This window comes from Chlamydotis macqueenii, chromosome 5 (genome assembly GCF_036417535.1).
Source record: "Chlamydotis macqueenii isolate bChlMac1 chromosome 5, bChlMac1.mat, whole genome shotgun sequence".
Taxonomy (NCBI): domain Eukaryota; kingdom Metazoa; phylum Chordata; class Aves; order Otidiformes; family Otididae; genus Chlamydotis; species Chlamydotis macqueenii.
The window spans coordinates 43,782,411-43,801,283 of NC_141560.1; the positions used below are offsets into that span (position 1 = coordinate 43,782,411).

General features: G+C 37.4%; 1 protein-coding gene across 3 annotated transcripts in view; it reads right to left on the reverse strand.

Moving 5' to 3' along the window:
• The window catches only part of CKAP5 (cytoskeleton associated protein 5), a 55,293-nt gene that overhangs the window by 17,193 nt on the left and 19,227 nt on the right, over positions 1–18,873 (reverse strand). For 2 of the 3 annotated variants that reach the window (XM_086749518.1, XM_086749517.1), the window contains exons 10-29: positions 16,769–16,858; positions 16,497–16,661; positions 15,563–15,691; positions 14,462–14,644; positions 13,382–13,495; positions 12,065–12,175; positions 10,744–10,836; positions 9,949–10,134; positions 9,365–9,459; positions 7,902–7,959; positions 7,694–7,819; positions 7,215–7,351; positions 6,879–7,053; positions 6,233–6,346; positions 3,849–3,977; positions 3,005–3,199; positions 2,219–2,354; positions 1,351–1,439; positions 416–526; positions 10–135 (exon numbers count right to left, since the gene is read on the reverse strand). In XM_086749518.1, coding sequence (XP_086605644.1) covers positions 10–135; positions 416–526; positions 1,351–1,439; positions 2,219–2,354; positions 3,005–3,199; positions 3,849–3,977; positions 6,233–6,346; positions 6,879–7,053; positions 7,215–7,351; positions 7,694–7,819; positions 7,902–7,959; positions 9,365–9,459; positions 9,949–10,134; positions 10,744–10,836; positions 12,065–12,175; positions 13,382–13,495; positions 14,462–14,644; positions 15,563–15,691; positions 16,497–16,661; positions 16,769–16,858 — 2,562 coding nt within the window. The remainder of the gene's footprint in view (positions 1–9; positions 136–415; positions 527–1,350; positions 1,440–2,218; positions 2,355–3,004; positions 3,200–3,848; positions 3,978–6,232; positions 6,347–6,878; positions 7,054–7,214; positions 7,352–7,693; positions 7,820–7,901; positions 7,960–9,364; positions 9,460–9,948; positions 10,135–10,743; positions 10,837–12,064; positions 12,176–13,381; positions 13,496–14,461; positions 14,645–15,562; positions 15,692–16,496; positions 16,662–16,768; positions 16,859–18,873) is intronic. The other variant, XM_086749519.1, reaches the window with a different exon arrangement.

Below are 18,873 nucleotides of genomic sequence, written 5' to 3' on the forward strand. Positions count from 1 at the left end.
TTTTCTCACCTTTAGACCTTTTTCATCTTTCATCCTCTGTTCTTTCCCATTTGGGACTATGATAAAAATAGGACCTGATTTATCATCATCTTCCTTCAAATTCGGCTTGCTTATCACTTTCTTCCCCTGTACACCCTGAAAAAAGCAAGGTATTAACAGGCAACACAAGACACATGTGTCAGTTCCAGCAATTGCAAGCGTTAGATACCAGCCAACCTCATGCTGCCTATGTGTAAAAGAGCCAGAGAGAAGCTGGAAGAATAATGTCAATTAGAATTTTAGAAGTATGTGCTCTGCTGCTGTGAAAGCAATACCCCATGACAAGTGTGCACAGTAGTACCCTGTGAAATATGACACATCACTCTCAACCAGTGTGCTAGTCATCCACACACATCCCTAAAACCCAGTGTGGTACCTGTTTGATAGATTTGCTTTTTGTCAGACTGGTACTGCCTTTGGTGAGGCTTGTATTAGCTTTGGACAGGCTGGCATTGCCCTTGGACATACTGCTATTAACATCTGACTGCTGTAAACAAGCCACAGAAAAGGCTTTGTTGTTAGACAGCTATTTACTCTTAAGAGTTACCATTCCAAACCTTTTAATGTATTCACAGCAAAGGCATTAACTCTAGCATCAGAGTTTTGACAGAAGAATACATTGACTTCGGTAAATCTACAACATCCTTCAAGGTTTATTTCACTTATTCCTGTCATGAATTTGGACGTACACCAACTGTTCTTGTTACAGCAGTACTTTAGACAGAGGCAGTGGGACTGTATAACAATTTGGGGTTTCTTTTTTTTTTTTAGTTATATACACAGGACAAATTTTAAAGTTAAGAGCAAAAACAATTACTGTAACACAAAACAATAGAAAAAACCTAACCACAAATTCAAGTGTAACCAGTTGAGATTATTATTATACATTTAAGCATCTTCCTTCTTTTTGCACTTGTGAATTGAGAATATTTTACCCTTCATACTGTAAAGAAGAGATTAATTTCTTTTGATACATGGGTTCAAAATTACCGTTCAAAGTATAACATTGGAAATACAAAGGTAAAAATGAATTCTCAACAGCACAAAAATCAAGGAGGCCAAGTAGATTTACAACATGGACTGAGCTGCTCACAAGACTGCATTTTTGACAACAAAGACTAAGAATTAAATAGGTAATGAATAAAGTATTGGTTAAGTCAGTCACATGGGAACACTTGCCATTTCAGATGGCAAAGATTCTCAGTAAAAGCAGTCTCTAGCAAGGGCTATATTCTTCTACCTATAATACATTAACAAACAATAGCTATTAACTCCAAATAACTGATTTTATATGAAGTGAAATCTACATACCTTAGCTTTAGAGGACGCCCCTCCTGCTTTAGCTTTTTTGGGATCCGGCTTGGATTCCATGGTACTGGACCCTGAATCTTCAGCAAGTGCTGGAGAAACAGTAGACCATTTCAAACTACCAGTAAGCCCATTTTAGGTCAGCACAGTTCTCCATTCTTAGCATAGAAGAAAAACTGTTCAAGGATGCTATACACATCACACAGATGTCTGAGGATTTTTGATGAATATAAGGAATTCCTTAAATTCCAAGTTCGCATACAAATTTTTCATAATTAAGATCAGAATGTTAGCAAATTTGTCATTATCAAAACAATTTAAAAATGTACACACACATACACCGTGCAGGCTAATGTCTAGAGCCGTAGTTGCACCCAGTTTGAACATGCAGACTAGGCCCAGCAGAGAGATAAGGCAGGACTGTCTTCAAACCACTTGTCCCTTAATCCCGTTACCCTCTTTTGTGTCAGCACAAGCATTCTGGTAGCCCCACAGTGAACTATATTGAGGAAACAGTCCAGATAAAAATTAATGTGAAAACATTAAGAAGTGTTACGTTAAAATCAGATTAGCATTACAAAAAAATAAAACCCTGCTAGTCCCTGGGTTTTAGCTTAAACACCAAGCAGGTATTTTCAAAGGGGAGCTGACAGATTGCGTGGAAAGGAAAAACCCTCCTACATTGGAAGCTGACTCAACTGCAAGTAAGACCAGAACTGCAGACAGAAGTCAGTAGATCACACAGCTATGTGTAACCCTAACTATGCTGAATTCCTTTCCTCCTGCTAAGTATGCTTCTTCCTCTGGCATATCAAATAGCTTCGAAATTCACCCTTTTCTCAGTAATTTCCCAGAACATAAGAGAGGTTACCTGATGCAGGTTGGAATTTGTTTGGAGCTGCTCCCCCTACCACTCTGGAAGATGTTTTAGCAGGAGGAGCTGGTTTGGCTGGCATGTTGGCTTTGGCTTTCTCAAGCATGGCCAGTACCTGGTCTTTGGAAGTTGGCTAGAGAATAGAAAAGGAAAAAAAGAAGTGATAAATTTGGAAAGATTAGCGATACTGGTTACTAACACATGCCACAGACAAGGAAAATAACAGTAGTTTGAAACAAGCTATTCTCTGCTTAGCATCTTCCAGCATGCTTATCTTAAAACATCAATGTTTTCACATATTTCTCATTCTAAGATAAAACAGATTTCCATTAAGTTTCTCTGCTAGACCTATGGGAAACATGTGAACCAGCAATCTGTTCCAGGTGAGCAGCCCTATGACATTAATGGAGTGCCCTAATAGTGATTCAGCACTCAACAGTCCATAAGATACACCAAATTGCTAGAGGCCATCTTAAAGCTTGTCTTCAAAGGCATACAGTTGGACAGTAACTAGCATGGAAGCTATCCGCAAGTAGATTTTTTCAGAAGAAAAGCAGAGTGAATAAATGTCAAGCTCCTGAAGTGATAAATCTGTGGCAGCCATAGAGCTCACTCTACTTCAGAAAGACTAACTCAGCCTCCTGACGCTATTTTCAGGCCCTCTGAAAATATTCAATGCAGACAAGCTTACATGATTCGAGACAGCATATCATGAGATTATGAGTGTGACTTGTTAATATCCACTCATTCAAGGTCATATTATCTAATCTTAGCAACAGATACCTTCAGCTTGCTGGTGGCTTTTGCCATCTTCTCAAAACCAAGATGCATCATAAAGAATGGCAGGGCATCCTGTGCCTTTTTACGCACATCTCCATTACGATCTTCGAGGCAAGAGTAGAGGTGAGGCACACACAAGAGTAGATCAGAAGGAACAGAACGCAGGGTAGGTAACTTTTCAGCCAACCAACCAAGAAGCTGAAATGAAGTTTTAAAACAAGAGTTTTTTAATCAGCACTCAAAGTGCTCTGTCAGGCCACGAGAGCCTGAATAGTAGTCCTTCACATATTTCTATGTAAGCAGGAAAAAAATCCCATCCCAATCTTTGTTCAGACAAATATTCTCAACCAACATCAACTGTTCTGTCAGCAATTAAAAAATTTTTTAAATTAGGTACAGTATGTTAACAGACAGCTATCTTAGAAGTTGGAGCCTGGGCTCTGAAGACTGCACAGGCTGTTTCTTCCTTTTAAAAGTAAGATCAGATTTCAGCTGCACTTTTATCAACTTCAAACATATTAATGCCTTCACTTCACTTCTGATCTTCATTACCATGTGGTTAATTTGAAGGAAAACACAATAGCTCTTAAAATACTGATCAAAGTAGACAAAAGTTTCATTTCGGACGTACTGAAGTCTGAGTGACAGCTATCATGCAGGAAGAAAGCTCGTTATTAGCCTTTTGAGGTTTAACAATTTAATGTCAGTATGAAGATACAGCTACTTGTTTACTCATGTAATAGTAGCATTGTGTCATTTCAGTCTGCGTAGATAACCATAGTCCATAGCAGGTAAGGTTATTTTGATTAGATACACATAAGGAGAAGTTTACTTAAGAGAAACCTACCTCTTGTCTTAGGAAAGGATTTTCTTTTTTGAGCTCCTCAGACAGGTCTTCCCCTTCCAACCACTCTTTCATGCCCGTTTGTTCAGCCCAGGCGTTCACAGTTGCTAGTGCAGCAGCACGAACATTATTCTGCAGCAAGAACAAGATTTAAGAAGAATAGTCCTAAAGTGGGGTCAGAAGATTACAACAGAATAGACAATAGATTCATCCTTCCCATGAAAGCAAAAAGCTTCAACATCACAGGTTTCAAAATAACTATTTTTATTCACTGCTTGAGAAGCCTAAGATTCAGAAGAATTTAGTTTTAGTGATGGTATCAGCTGCCGAAATCACCAAATCAGACACTAAATTTATCTACTATAATTTTAAAAAACTAAGTTTAATACAGAGGAAGAAAGGATATCTTTAAAAGCACTTTGTATCTGCTGCCATTCATTGAGGAGAATTTTGGGAGTCTCAACTCTCAAACAAGCTAAGGAATGAGGTTAATGATTTATGTAATGCTTCATATAGATTGGCACAGTCATAAATCAAGGCAAGTGTGTTATGGAGCCTGTTATTAATGCTCTCTTACTCAGGACACATATGAGCAAAAGTCAAGTCAGGAACAGGGGAACTCTCTAACTCCTACCAACTTCAATCTTTAGTCGTTTTTTTTTCCAAGCAAAATTCAGTACAGCACCTTTTTTGAAGCAGCTATGTGAAGTTACAAGAAGTCAGATGGAATACTTAAGAGCCATCATTCTTTAAAACATCATCAGTATAGACATGACTCTCTTGTAGGCTGAATTTCTGAGGCAAGCTGATAACGTTAACAGACTAATTTAGCTCTAGTATAAGTCAATTTTAAATGCAAAGGTAACATCCAGGCATGTATCTAAACAAAAAGTTAGCACCCTTGCAAATAACTTGTCCCATCTTTATCTCGTTGAAGAAAAGAAACAAATCATACGCTGCAGGTTAATAGATGCTCATCAGCCTCTCTGATGAGACTTCGGTTCCCATCACCCAAAACTTAGTCTTTGCTCATGCTACAAGCTGTTGATTTTCCTCAACTGCTCAGTGGGTCCACTATCAACATTTTGAAGGAGAGCCCAGAAAGGACCCTCATCTTCAAAAACCCCAGCAATTAGATAAGCTGGGTGAATTTTGTAGTACATCAAAGAAGTTACTACTGTAACAATGTTTAAATAAGCATACAATCCTCTGTCAGTATTACAACACTTACATGTAACACCAGTATTATGCATTTTAGTAACAGTACAAGTTAATATCAGTCAGTCTTATCCTTAAACCATGTACGTGGAACTGAAAGGAGCTTGCTGTTTCCTCAAGATAATTGGTTAATAAAAGAATTCAACTTAATCATCAGTTCTTTAAGACTCTTAATGAGAAAATAATAAGTTTTTATCTAGCCCTAGGACCAGTCCTAGTCTTTCCATTGCTTGGGACATAGATCCAGTTTTGCTCTTTTTCCTACTCACATTCGGAATACAGACACCTGAAGTATGTCACCTCTGATAACTGCCTGTGACTTCTGGCACGGGGCATTGGCATCTTCCCAAGTGTCCTTCCCCCATTGCTTCAAATAGCTCTTTCTTGTGGTCTTAGCTTTGATTTTGACACAGCATCTCAACAAGCTTGATACTGACATTATACAAGCTTCAGTGTCAGTTGTGAGTGTCCTATTTCATAGAATCATAGAACAGTTTGAGTTGGAAGGGACCTTTAAAGGTCATCTAGTCCAACCCCCTGCAAGATGCAGGGACATTCCCAACCAGATCAGGTTGCTCAGAGCCCCATCCAGCCTGGCCTTGAACGTTTCCAGGGATGGGGCCTCCACCACCTCTCTGGGCAACCTGTGCCAGTGTTCCACCATACTTATTGTAAAATTTTTTTTCCTAATATCCGATCTAAATCCATCTCCCTCTATTCTGAGGGAGATGGATTTAGATCGGATATTAGGAAAAAATTTCTACATACAGTTCAAAGGTCTCCTACACAGTGACACAAAGACAACATTCCAGTGTACACCGGAATCCACACTGATATGCTAAAAGAACAAAAGCTCTACAAGCAACTGTACCAAGCAAACCTGATTAGCATCTAAAGTAGTATATTTTCAGAATTAGAAATATGCATACAATCACTACATTTAATTTAAAAGCTGAATTATGACAATGACTAGGTTTATTTACAAGCAGCAGAATACATCTCAGCCAGAATATGTATTCAGGCACATATTCATATTTGGATAACAAGTAGGCAAGAACCTTTCAAAAAATTTGTAACTACCATCTACCTCTCAAAAGCAAGTCCAAACAGCAACAGTTACTCTCAGGCTGAGCAGCAGAAAAGGAAAGGTATCTTGATGAGTGTCCTACCTTACTGTCTCCTAGGACTGTAATGACAGGAATACCCAAATTTTTCACATGCTGTTTGATATTGGGGCCCATTGCTGTTGCTAGCTGCTGAAGAATGCTTAGTGTTTGTTGCACCTGCACATAAACAGAAAGGCTTTAAACAAGACACTGTTACAACCAAGTACACAGAACTCCAAGTCATATGGGAAAAGTAACACTGCTGTAGGCCTAAGCTTTTACTTTAGAATGTCTACTCAGTGATATCTATTCCAGACTTCAAATTCATCACACAGATAGAATACAGAAATAATTTATCTGAGTAAATTAAAGTTCAACCAAAAATATTTTCAAACAAGGGACACTTCCTTTTTGTCTTAAGCGGATTCAAACTTTTTGTTGGTTAGTTTTTTTTAGGTTCCCTTACATTATATTCAGAGTAAAGATAGTAGATAGATTTTCCCTGTTTTGAAGGCTTTTTTAAAATACAAAGCAAACACAAATATCTATAAAAATAGGCAAATATATGATCTAGAAATAGACAGTTCACTGTTTTCCAGCTATTGATTTCATGACATTCTAACAGACTCAGCAATAAGCAAGGTTCAGAAATCATAGTTTGCCTCAAGTTCTAAGCTTGAAACAGCTGAAACAGGATTTTATAACTTACCAAGATTTTATTGGAGTCATTGAGACGACTCTTCAAAGCAGCTGGAAGTTCTCCTATGTTTGGTTGTATGAACTTAGCATCATTTATTATGCTTGTCACTTCATCTAGACCTTCCTTTCTGATCTTCCAGTTTTTGTCCCCAATCTTGGACACTAGTTCAGCTGTGATCTTATCACTGTAAGAGAAACAAAAAGGTAAAAAGTAAATTTTCTTTGTTATGTATCTTTTGGTATTTGAGTGCTGAACACCACAGATTTCTGCTCAGAAAGTGTTTATAAACACAAAGTTTTGAATTGTAGTGAAAGTATGTCTTCAGGTTGTAGAATCCAAACCTACCTAATATCTGCTCTTGGCAAGAGATCCACAACATCATTCCCAACATCCTCCTGTTCCTCTTCCTCACCATCATCCCCACCTCCCACAGTGTGTCTGGAAATGCCACGAGTTGGGGCTGGTGCTGTCTGCCCTTGCATCTGCAAGCAACACAAGTTAGAAACAGCTATTGTACAGTTTTTTATTTGACATGAAAAATAGAAGCGCTTGCATGATATGAATGCATTTTCTCAGGCCAACAGACTTCTAAAACATTAAGCTACTCAAACAAACCCAGAAACTTTTGAAGTTCATAATGAAAAAACTGACTATTGACATAGTTTAAACATAATGAGGTTGGAGCCACGTTGGTGAGCTGTCTTAAAAAATCTGGTTCACTTACAAAAACACAGGTTAGATCACAGTATTACTACAGATTCCAGCTACTGAAGTTTCCAAGTAGTTTTAGTGATGCTCAGTAGTAATAGAGCTACACTTCATACCTTTTCAAATTCTGCATCTATCTGGGAGAGAAGGGCTGGCTTCTCATCCTCAAAAAACATTCGCAAAGGAGGTCCCACATAGAGATACATGACTCCCAGCAAGGTAATAGCAGAAGTCCTTACAGCCTGCCAGAAAGAGGATAAAAGCACTCAGTCTTCAAATTAAAGAGCAATAACAATTCTGGACTAAAATTCTAAGTTTACTCACTGGGTTAGTTGCAGCAAGAGCTGTCTTCACATTACTGATGAAAGCTTTGACATTCAGTCTGCAGGAAAAAGATACCCCCCATAAGTAAAATAAAACACAGGAAGCACCAACAAGAAACAAGATCATCACAATATGCTAAAGAAAAAAAAAAAAAGCGCTGAGAACAGATTCGTACAACTTACAAGCAGAAGACATTTGCATTTATAAAATAGTATCACAGGTACAGTGGAGATGGTAGCTATTTAAATAACTACTAAAAGAGATAAGTTTGAAAATCTACTATGAAAATCAATACAGTAAACATAAGATAATTTATATCAAAGACTGCTGTTATTACAGCTGAAAAGTTTCTTAAACTACATGACCCACATGATTGTCAGGACTGAAATCCTAAGGGATGAGTCTAGAATCGTTTTAAGCACTTACATATATGGCTACAAAATAAAGGTGAGTGGGTTATTTTTGTTAGCCCCTGTCAGGATCTTCCAGAAAAAGGCAGAAATGTCAAAAAGAAATTTATAAGAGAAAGAAAGGAAGCTTTAGATTACAAAAATCTTCTATACCACCACTGAATTCAACAGAAGAGAAAACAGGCAATCACGGAAACTTCCTTTGTGCAGCCTCAAACACCATTCTAGTGTCATATCTACACAGAGATTACCCTACTGGAAACATAGACTTTTTGGGGAATTTGCTGAAGGAGAGACTTTACTTCCCAGACCTAATCAATGTTACTATCTAATAGTTGTGAAGCAACTTGGACAGGCCATAGTAGCTGCCCAAGTAGTCAAATAAATTAATATTTCAAGTCTTCACTGCTTAGAAATGTTGTTCTCAGGAGCAAGCCATATTACATATGCTTGACTATAACTCAGTGAAGAGATTGCTGATTAAAAATTAAGGAAGGCTATCTGCGGTTCTGACTGAGAATCCATTTCTTACCCTCAGAGCACCAGATGCAATGATGGCTATTTTGTTGGCTAAAACTTCATTCTGTAACCAGCCTCAAAATCTCTCCCAAGTAATAAGCATGCTGGTATGTACTCTTCTGCAAGCTGTCAGGTTTTGTTTCTTTAAACTATAAAAATACAGTGATCCACATTGGCGCAGGTGTATCCAAGTAGAATAGGAACAACAGACATGCAATACCACAGCCCCTTGCCCAGCTCGCTCCTATAGCATAAAGGGTTTAAGAAAATGCTCTTTCGAGAAGGCCAAGTGATGAATAAAGCATCTAGTAATGTAATACTATCCCATCCTATTAGTAATGCCAGATACTTTCATTTACACATGTAGAGCTAGAAAAGCACCTGACAGAACTAGCATCAGAGTTTATGGAACAAGAGTTCAAATGCCCTTGCAGCGACTCTCTTCAGACCAATTAGACAAAGAACAGATTCTTAGTCCTAGATCAGAAATATTTGAGTTCAAGTTTCTCTTAGCAATTTACTTAAGAGACATACCCAGAAAAGCCAAACTCTTTAATTGCATTTGAAAGCCAGTTCAAAGTTTCTGACTGGTTTTTAGGATTCTTTTGAGAGAAAGCCATAGCCACAACCTGGAAGAAAAGAGAATTAAGTGTAAATTTTCACTGGCAAGCCAGGTGACAAAGCACTGTAAAAAAGGAGTGAAGACATCTGCAAAAAACACAGGGCACTGCAAGTAAACAAAAACAGCTGGGGTAATATAGGAGGAAAAACTTGTTGTGTCACTGTAGTAGAATATGATTGTAACTGAAGTGAACCAGAAGTTCCTGAAGTACTTAAAGAGATACCTCTGTTACAGATGTGTACCTGCTTTGGCGGCATTTCAGGAGAATACTGATTTACTACCCGTTATTTCCTCTTTTGGAGGAACTTGTATTTAACTTCTGCCTCAGGAAATGCCTGAAAGTTATTTGTTTGCTCACAAGGTAATAGAGGGGGAAAAAAAAACAACCAAAAAAAAAACCCACAAAGATTTAGAATTTACTCCTCAGACTGAAAGAACATATCACATAATATTTCAGTAATTAAAATCAGAAATAATACCTTTGCTGCTCACTCACCTGCTCAGCAGTCCACGGCAACTGACAAGCCTCAGCTATTGCTGTCATAGCTTCTTTCGCATTACTCCCACATTTCACATCACCAACTTTGTCTACAAGACCATCCAGCACAACCTGGGCTGAAGTTTTGGAGAAGTTTCCTTTCTGTGCAACCAATGCAACTATATGCAGTTTCATCTGCATCACCTGGAACGTCCATAACAGCAAGGAAGTTACTCACATTTTCGTGTATTTTAGACCAGATTTTTTAGTCTGTGTATTTATAGATATATTAAAAAAATATGGGTTTGTGGGTAAACACAAACATATACATAAAACATGTACACATACACACAAATGTATATATACATTCAAATATACGAGTGTTTGAGTTCATACAAACACAATGTTTGTGTACACAAATATACTTTATATACACACATTTGTATACATACGGTTTGTGCGTATACACAGAAATACATATTTTCATATCTATATGAATATACACATACACAATCAACAGTACTGGGCAACCGTTATCTACTTTTAGAATTTATATATACACATGCATATACATATCTGCACATGTATACACATACATGTACATCTAGGTATCTTCAAATGTTGTCTCTAAGTCTCAACCATCAGCAGAAATAAAATCTAATTTCAGAGTTTATATGCTCACTGACTACAGACAACTGTGGTCACGGTGCTAGGACTGTCAATGACATATGCACCTACAGCATTTTAGTTGGAAACACAGCTTACATTAAGTAACAAAAATAGACAGTTAGTTACTGAACAATAATGTATTACCTGAAAATTTGTTTCCTTCCAACCAGGTTTCTTGGCCAGCATTCTTACTAGAGCTTGACAAGGCATTTCACTTCTCTCCATAAGCTCAACAGCCTAAAGGATAAACATTAAGTTAGCCAGTGGGTCACAAGTGATACAAAACTCACAATACAAACAGAAGTTACCTCAACTGTCCTGTAAATATTTTCTTACTATTGAATTAAGTTGCAGAAACTCCCAGCATAAGAAAATTTACCTGAAGAACCTTACTACAAGATCCACTTTTACAGGTACTGAGCCAACATTTCAACTACATCATTCATATTGCTATGCTTCGTGTGTCCTTTAACAAGTATCCTTTAAAACCACTATTAGCCAATTCCAGCCCTGGGAATTTAAGACTTGACTTAAAAAAAGGGCCAAGCTGCCTTTAAGAATAAATATTCTGTGCAACTTTCACATTGGAATGCTGACTACACAGCACAGATTAAGCCTGAATGTAACCTAAATTACTGCTTTTACTTGTTGTTAGGCTTATCCATTTCTCTGAAACTCTAACATCTTCACACTTGAATAAAGCTGGCTTCTGCAGCAGCATGTCAGTGCAGCCCATCACCATTTCATAATTTTAATTAGTCACTTTTTCCACTAAAATACTAAAACTCAGTTGCAACTGTAATGGTGTATCAGTATGAACTATTTGTACATCTACAGCTGATGCCTTTTTGGATGTGAACTCTCAAAGGTCTTATGACAGATACCATGGGAAGAAAGCCAGGCTTCACATCTGAGTGACACATGATGCTTTTTTTTGTTTGTGACTACATGAAGCACTCACCACCAGCTGTGAAGACTGCTGGTATTGTATAAGGCTTCAAACATGAGCTATTTGCCAACTGAAATTTTAGTACTATAATCAATTGCTGCCTAACATGCAATTAGCACAGATTACTTGCAACTGTTTTTGCACAGTCATTGCAAAACTTTTTGGTTAAACCTAGTTATCTTTGAGATTAAGCTTTATGTGTTTTAAATGCTGTTGATTAAGCTCAGTGTTTTAAAAAGACCTCGACGCATCCTCAATCCACATACAAATATTTTTTACAACAGCGTAACTATCTACATTAAACTACTTACTCCACTACTGTGAAATAAGGGTCAATTTAAACCACACAAGCCACTGGTCTTTTGCAAGTATTGTTTAATTCATCTGAAGGACTGACATATCACTACTACTGGTAACTCTTTTAAAGAGTTATGAGGCCTAAAAAGCAAGATACATTATTGCTTTATTTTCTCTTTCCCTACCTGCCTCTATTCTTGTGAGCTGCTGAAAACATACCTTCTGAAACTCCTCCATGCAGGCAAGCCTCTCTTTCCAGTTACCACTGTCCAACTGCTGGATACAAGATGCTGGAAGGACAGCAGCAGCTTTCTCTTCACATACTTCTATCTGCAAATAGATCAAAACAAGGTTTACATACCACTGTATCCCTTTGGAGGAGGGTAGTCTTAAGGACAGGTAATATACCGGAACGACCCTTGCACTGTGGTGCATTCACAAAATACAAAATGTTTTCTCCTGTAGGTTGAAAGATTTTGTATGGATTATAGTTCAGGGGCCTTACGAATTTAGGAAGTTGCTAAATTGTACTGCAACAGAAAAACAATCTCTAAAAAGTATGGTAAGTTGTGCAGTCAAAACCAAACCTGAGTAGCCACTATCTACTTAGAGTCAAGCAGAAGTAATCTAAAAATTGCAAGATAATTTTGTACGAAGTCTGAATAAACATTCACAGAAATGAATCAGTGGTTGGTAATGCTGGATGGGAGAAGACATATCATTTGCATCCATTTTAGCAAAATGAAGAATTAAAGTTATTTAGCATATCAAAAGTGATAAAAACTTCCCTTGTTTCAGCGGTGGTTGTATTACATTCAGGAAGCGTATACTCATTTTCCACAAGCAATATAAACTGGATACATAATGGAAACTATTCACTCTAAGCAACACTAAAGATAATTAACAGTTCACAATACTTGCAGAGACATCCAGTAAAGCTTTAACAGTTTTTGGTTGCTTTTGACCTATAGATAGTTTAGTTTACCTTGTTCCCTACCAAGAAGACAGGTAGATGCTCAATTAACATTCAGAATTCAGTCATTCTCTTGAAGTGTAACTTAATATGAACAGCATAGAATAAACCTGCATTAGTTCATTTAATTATTACTGTATTCTACTTCAGACTTCAATGTAAACTCCCGAATATTGTATTCTCAGGCTTTTAACACCAGACACCTTCAGCAAATCACGCATTACATAAGAAGTAGTCAAATTGTTACTTTTTTCATTTGTTCCCAGATCAAGGACAATATGATATACCTTACTACATGAGCATGATTTATTGTTTACTGTCTTATATGGCACAGTACCAACAACAGCCTGAAGAACAGGTGTATTTACCAGAATATGTCAAACATCCATTTCATCAGTTACGAATTCCGTTTATTTAAATGCATTGCTTTCCCTTGTCCTAACAAAAAAACCTCCACAAACTAAACCAACTGCAGTGAAAACCTCTCGAGTAGCTGAAGAACTGATTAACTGAAGTTACTAATAGAGAGGATTTTGTACTTCAGAGAACAGCAGAATACTCACTGACAGCTCTGATTCAAATATTTCTTTGGTCTCGGGACCCTTCTTGCCTTTAGCCCCAGCACCTCCCATACCTGCGGCTGCAGCTGGTTTGCCTTTCTTGGGTGGGCCCCCAGCCTAGAAAGGAAATGGACAAGTTAATCAAGATCAAACAGGTCTCTAGTTCATCAGATACCAAAAGAACTGTCATTTTTCCACTCTTTGACATTCTAATGTAAAAAAAATACATATCTCTAGTACCATAACAGCTGCAGGTAAATAAATAGATTTCTACTAGAGCTTATTTAATAAATATGTTGCTTTCAGGTTACCACATTTTCTAAGACACATACAGTAACAGGGATACGCAAGACAACGAATGATGAAAAAGGAAAGAATGCATGTATTTGTGAAGGTTCAGGGAATAATGAGTTCATCCTTATGGTCTGCTATGGATACTGATTAGATATTCAACTTGCGATTGGCATCTCTTTCCCAGGCTACCAGAGTACCAATAGGAGGGGAAAAAAAAAAAAATCCACTCTACTATTCACTTCCAGGTTTCCCACCTGGAGAAATAAGTAGGGTATTACAAAGACCATCTATTGTGCTACTTAAGTCAATTTTTAAAATCCAAATAATGATTTTTAAAGTAATACAGGCTAATGGTTCAAATTATTTATGGTAACAAACTAAAAATAACACTGAAGAGAATACTCAGTGCTTAACTGGTAACCTTGCTAGTTTTAAGAAGCGATGTTGACTTCAGGCAAATATTACTCTACCACCACAAAGCACACAAATGTTGCAATAGCTGAGGCTCTTCTGAATGCCTACAGTGGTCTATTGCTATTTCAATATCAAAATCTGATATTGATATAAGTGACAAGACAGTTTTTATTACTGAAAACTGAGATTTCATCAAGTACATTCTCAGAAAGTCCCAGACTTTTTGTTGTTGGGCTCACCTACTCCTACAGAAGGACAGCAATTCCTCAGGGGAAGATGTTCACCACGTCACCTTTGATCTTCAATAAGTAACTATTCAATGCAATCACAGACAACTAATTGTCAGACAGACAATCTCTTGGCAACCTCCCTTACCTTCACAGCAGGTGCTTTTTTCAGTGGTCCTGGTTTGGCTGCTGCATCTTTTGTTTCTTTATCTCCACCAGTCCCTGAAAGAGCAGGGGTCTTTCCAGTAACAGGCTTGCCTTCTTTTTTCTCAGCAGCTCCTCCTGTCTTTTTACCATAAACCAGTTCCACCTTCTCAGCACACTCTTTAATCTAATAAGCAGTTAGGAAGGGGAAAAAAAAAGGAAAAAAAAAAAAAAAAAAAAAAAAAAAAAAAGAAAAGAGAGAGAAAGAAAAGCAGGGGAAAAAGAAGAAAGCTATTTAGCTACCACAAGGGGATACAGAGTGTCCCTTCAACAGCAGTGGCTCAAAGTTGACTACTCTGGAAAAAAAGTGAAGAGTTTAAGTTGTTTACTTCATAAACCTTTGTTATCCTGTGCTCCTTACAGTAGGAATGTTACAGTCATCATTATATTGCTAGAATCATTTTCTTAGTTCAAAACGAAGTGCATTTACACACATAGAAAGCATTGACACTGCTCCCCGACACTTATAAATGCTCTAAAGGCTAATTCTTAGCATCTTAAATTATAAAATGATCACTCAAACAAGCCTGTCAGCTTATGCAAAAGCATTAAAAGTTTGTTACTGCAAAGTAAGTCTTTAATAACAAATCCTTTCTAGTAATATAGAATCAGACCATGTGGTTGTGACCTGAAAACACTAAATTTTGTTTCAGACAGAGAAAGTGTTCAAAGCACAATGAAACAAAGCCTCATACACAACCAACCACCACCAAAAAAAGTAATTCAAACCTCACAACCCACATCATAGATAATAGAGCCTTGAAGCCAAATACTTTACATAATGAAAAGGTGCAACGGTAAGGTGCATACTAATGTATTTTAGGTAATGGAAGTAAAAGAAAGTGTTTGATAACATAGCAAGATATAAGAGATTTTCAGATTCCCTGCAACATCAGTAGTACTTAACAAAAAAAAAAATTTTTCAGAAGTCTGTGCTGAAAGTCACTACCTAAAGTAAAGCATTTTTGTTAGTCTTCTCTAGCCTAAGGTGCATCTTAAACAGATAACGGAGCATTTTTTACAACATTTACAACAACAAACTTACCCGATCAAGCTTTAGTTTGTCTACATCTGCTAGAAAAGGATTCACAGCTTTCTCCCCAGCCACTTTCAAGGCAGTGCCTAATGCTTCAAATCCAGCATCTCTTACTTCAGGGGCAGAATCATTGATATGCTGCAGAGAAAGACAACTTGTATCATACGACTTGCAGCTCATATCTAAACAGGTTTTTTAAATCCATCTTCTGTATAAATTCCCTCCCCTTTTTAAAAATCTACATCTGCTACAGAATAATCCTTAACATTCCACTGCAGAAATAAAAAGCTTGGTTTTCACTTCTGTTTTCCTATGTACTGATCCTGTCTGTTTCTCAGACATATGCAGTTTCGCATCCTTGGATCTTTCACACAAGGAGGAAAACACTCATGCTTTAATAAATACTGCAACACCACAGAAGTTCACAAGGAGTTTGGAGTTCTGCAATTCTGTTCAAATCTCAATTTTTGAAGACAGTGATACTCCCCATAACAAGAAAAGGGCTATTTTGCAGTGAGAAAAAAGTATACAAGATTATCATTTACACTCTAGTGTAACTGCAGTGTACGAATCAATGATGGTTCTTTTATTAACGGCAAATGATATGTAGTATTCCTACAAAAGCTTGCTAGAGGTGTCTCCAAGAAGCAAGTGGCATAGTGCCCAGAAGTTTAATAGCTATAAATCACTGTCTTAATTTATTATAAACTTGGTGAGTCTTCAGTTTCAAAGAAAACAAGAAAAAGGAGACTAAACTGTTCCCATGACTAACAGTCATATTCAAGTTTGACATCAGTCAAAATTGATTCTGATGGCTTCATAGTACACAAGAACTCCTTAGTGCTTGCACTACCAGAATGGTCTTTCTCCCAAAGCAATTTAACACTTCACAACAACAGTGCTCGAGTCAATCCCAAAGAAGTACTAACTCCTCCTGCTTTACCTTGAGAAGCGCAGCACAGAAAGGTTTCAGCAGGCTTTTTGGCAGAGTAGAAGGTGTGCAGTGACGGAAGCTTCTTGCAATGAAAAGGGATGTTTGTTGCTTAATTGTTGGGTTTTTGTTGTCCATCACTGCCAACACATCTTCACTAATGTTCTGCAATGTCGTCTACAGTGTTAGATAAAGAAGTTATTCATTTCAATAAAGCAAGAAAAAGGCAAATCAAAATTAGAGACTAATTCTCAAACAATGCGAAAACTGTCACTCTTACTTACTGTAAGAAAGATTGCATCAATGGCCTCTTGCAGTGCCTGCACTACCTGAGGCTTCTTTTCTTTAAATTTCTCCAAGATTGTTGGAACAACCTAAGGAAAAGGGAAAAAAAGAAACAAAAAGTCAATCCACTCTTCATTAATATAACTGGAAAGCTTGACAGTCTGCTCCCTAGTATTTTGCAGAGAAATAAATAACGCAAACATCACTGCTCACCCCTCCAGGAGCACACAAGAGCAGTATGAACTAGTTTGTTCTAGCTTATCTCCAATATTAAATTCATTTCAGCCAATCCGTCAACAAATATAGGTTTTTTGAGCAATTTCACAGAAAAGCTAAACAAAAGGCAGATATACAAATTCATAAAATTACAGATGAATATTCCAGCTCTACTGGTCTGGATCACAGAGCAGTAGAACAGAAATTAAACAATTTCACAGTACAGACTGCTGTGCTCTTACTATAAGAATCCTAGAAGGTGTGTATAATCCTCTTTCCCAGTTTCCTGACAGTACTCAGCATGGCTTATTAAGAAGCCTTTATTTGACCCACAGCTGACAGACTATGGTTCTAGAGTAACCTGAATCCTTCCAGGAGCAGTATTTTTCAGATCTATCACCTTGAAAACGCACACCTGACATTAAACTATGCCATACTGGAATTTCACAGCAATTTATAACCAATCTAGCTGCTCAGCCAGTCACTGGTGAAAAAGAAAACAAATAGGTGGGTTTTTTTTGTTTTTTTTGTTTTTTTTTTTTTTTTTTTTTAAAATTAAAATAAATAAATAAAATCAGCAGACATTCTCATGTGCCAGTAATATGAGCAGCTCCATTTAAGGAGCTCCTGTCAGTGAGCCAGAAACATGCAGGGCTTTTAACTATGGAAAGGAGGCTATTTTCAAGATTTTCATAAACATAATGTAGTTCATAGTTTGAAAGCAGTCTGAGGCCTTATAGAAGTTCTAAACTCTCATATAATACAAAACAGATTTTCCACAAAGTAATGCTTCCTACTCAGAAGCCAACTATGAGATCCCAACCCCTTGCAACACACAGTGACCTAGGCTCAGCTGGTATCCTTTGCTGGGCTGCAACTAGGAAATTCCCTGTTCACATACACTTTAGCCCTAAAAATCCCTTCAATTAAAATAAAATGGCACCATAAAGACCTTCATACATGCTACTGCAGGTGCTAGACACCCATAAACCCTACAGAGAACAAACTCATAGAAAGGAGATAGTTAAAATCTTTAAGTCCATTTTAGAAAATGCTGACAGCTACAATTAATATTTTTTTTTAAAATGGAAATCAGAAGTCACATCCTATGTGAAAGGGAGGGAAGGCAGAAAAGTCAGTCCAGGGCTCCAAAGGCAGTTAGAGGCGAAATTGGGTCACATGCACTCAATTACAGTGAGTAGCATGGTTCTACGCTTGATTTCATCACTCTTGTTTTAACACAGTCTTCAGACTGTAACATTACAGTCCTAGATGTACCTAAGAGTTTGTAATAACCCCACAATCCTAGCAACAATCTGTTTTATAACACTTCAAGTGCCTGCTCTCAGGAGAAATCTACATCTTCCTCACTACTAAATAAATCCAGCAAACAAATCAAGTGAACTGGTGAAATGAGTGCTGAGATTATGCAATTCATAGCTGCCATTACAGTACTGAAAAAGTCATTTTCTCAATGCCATTTGCTTGGCAATCATGGAGCTACACCCTTACTTCAGAGAAGCTCAGCTTTTTCAATATTAACTCTGTAGCTACGAAGTCTAATCTTTAAACTAAAAATCAAGTATGAACAGTTGTAAGAATGCTTCTCACAACTACAGACAGCTTTCAGAACGCAAGATGCTTTGTCCGAACTGTTGTTCAGAGCTCAGGAGACGTGAATGTTTCTGAAGCAGTGAGATTCAGTATCTTCCCAATTCACCAGAATAAACAACAGTACTGGCAGACAAATACATCAGTTGTCTCATTTCTAAGCTCTACTATCACTCTTGCAAGAAAAAAAATTGATTGAGCAGCTTAAAGAACAGCAACAGCAGCTTGAGAAACAAATTATGTAACTGCAACTAATTAAAAGCTCCCTTTCTTTACA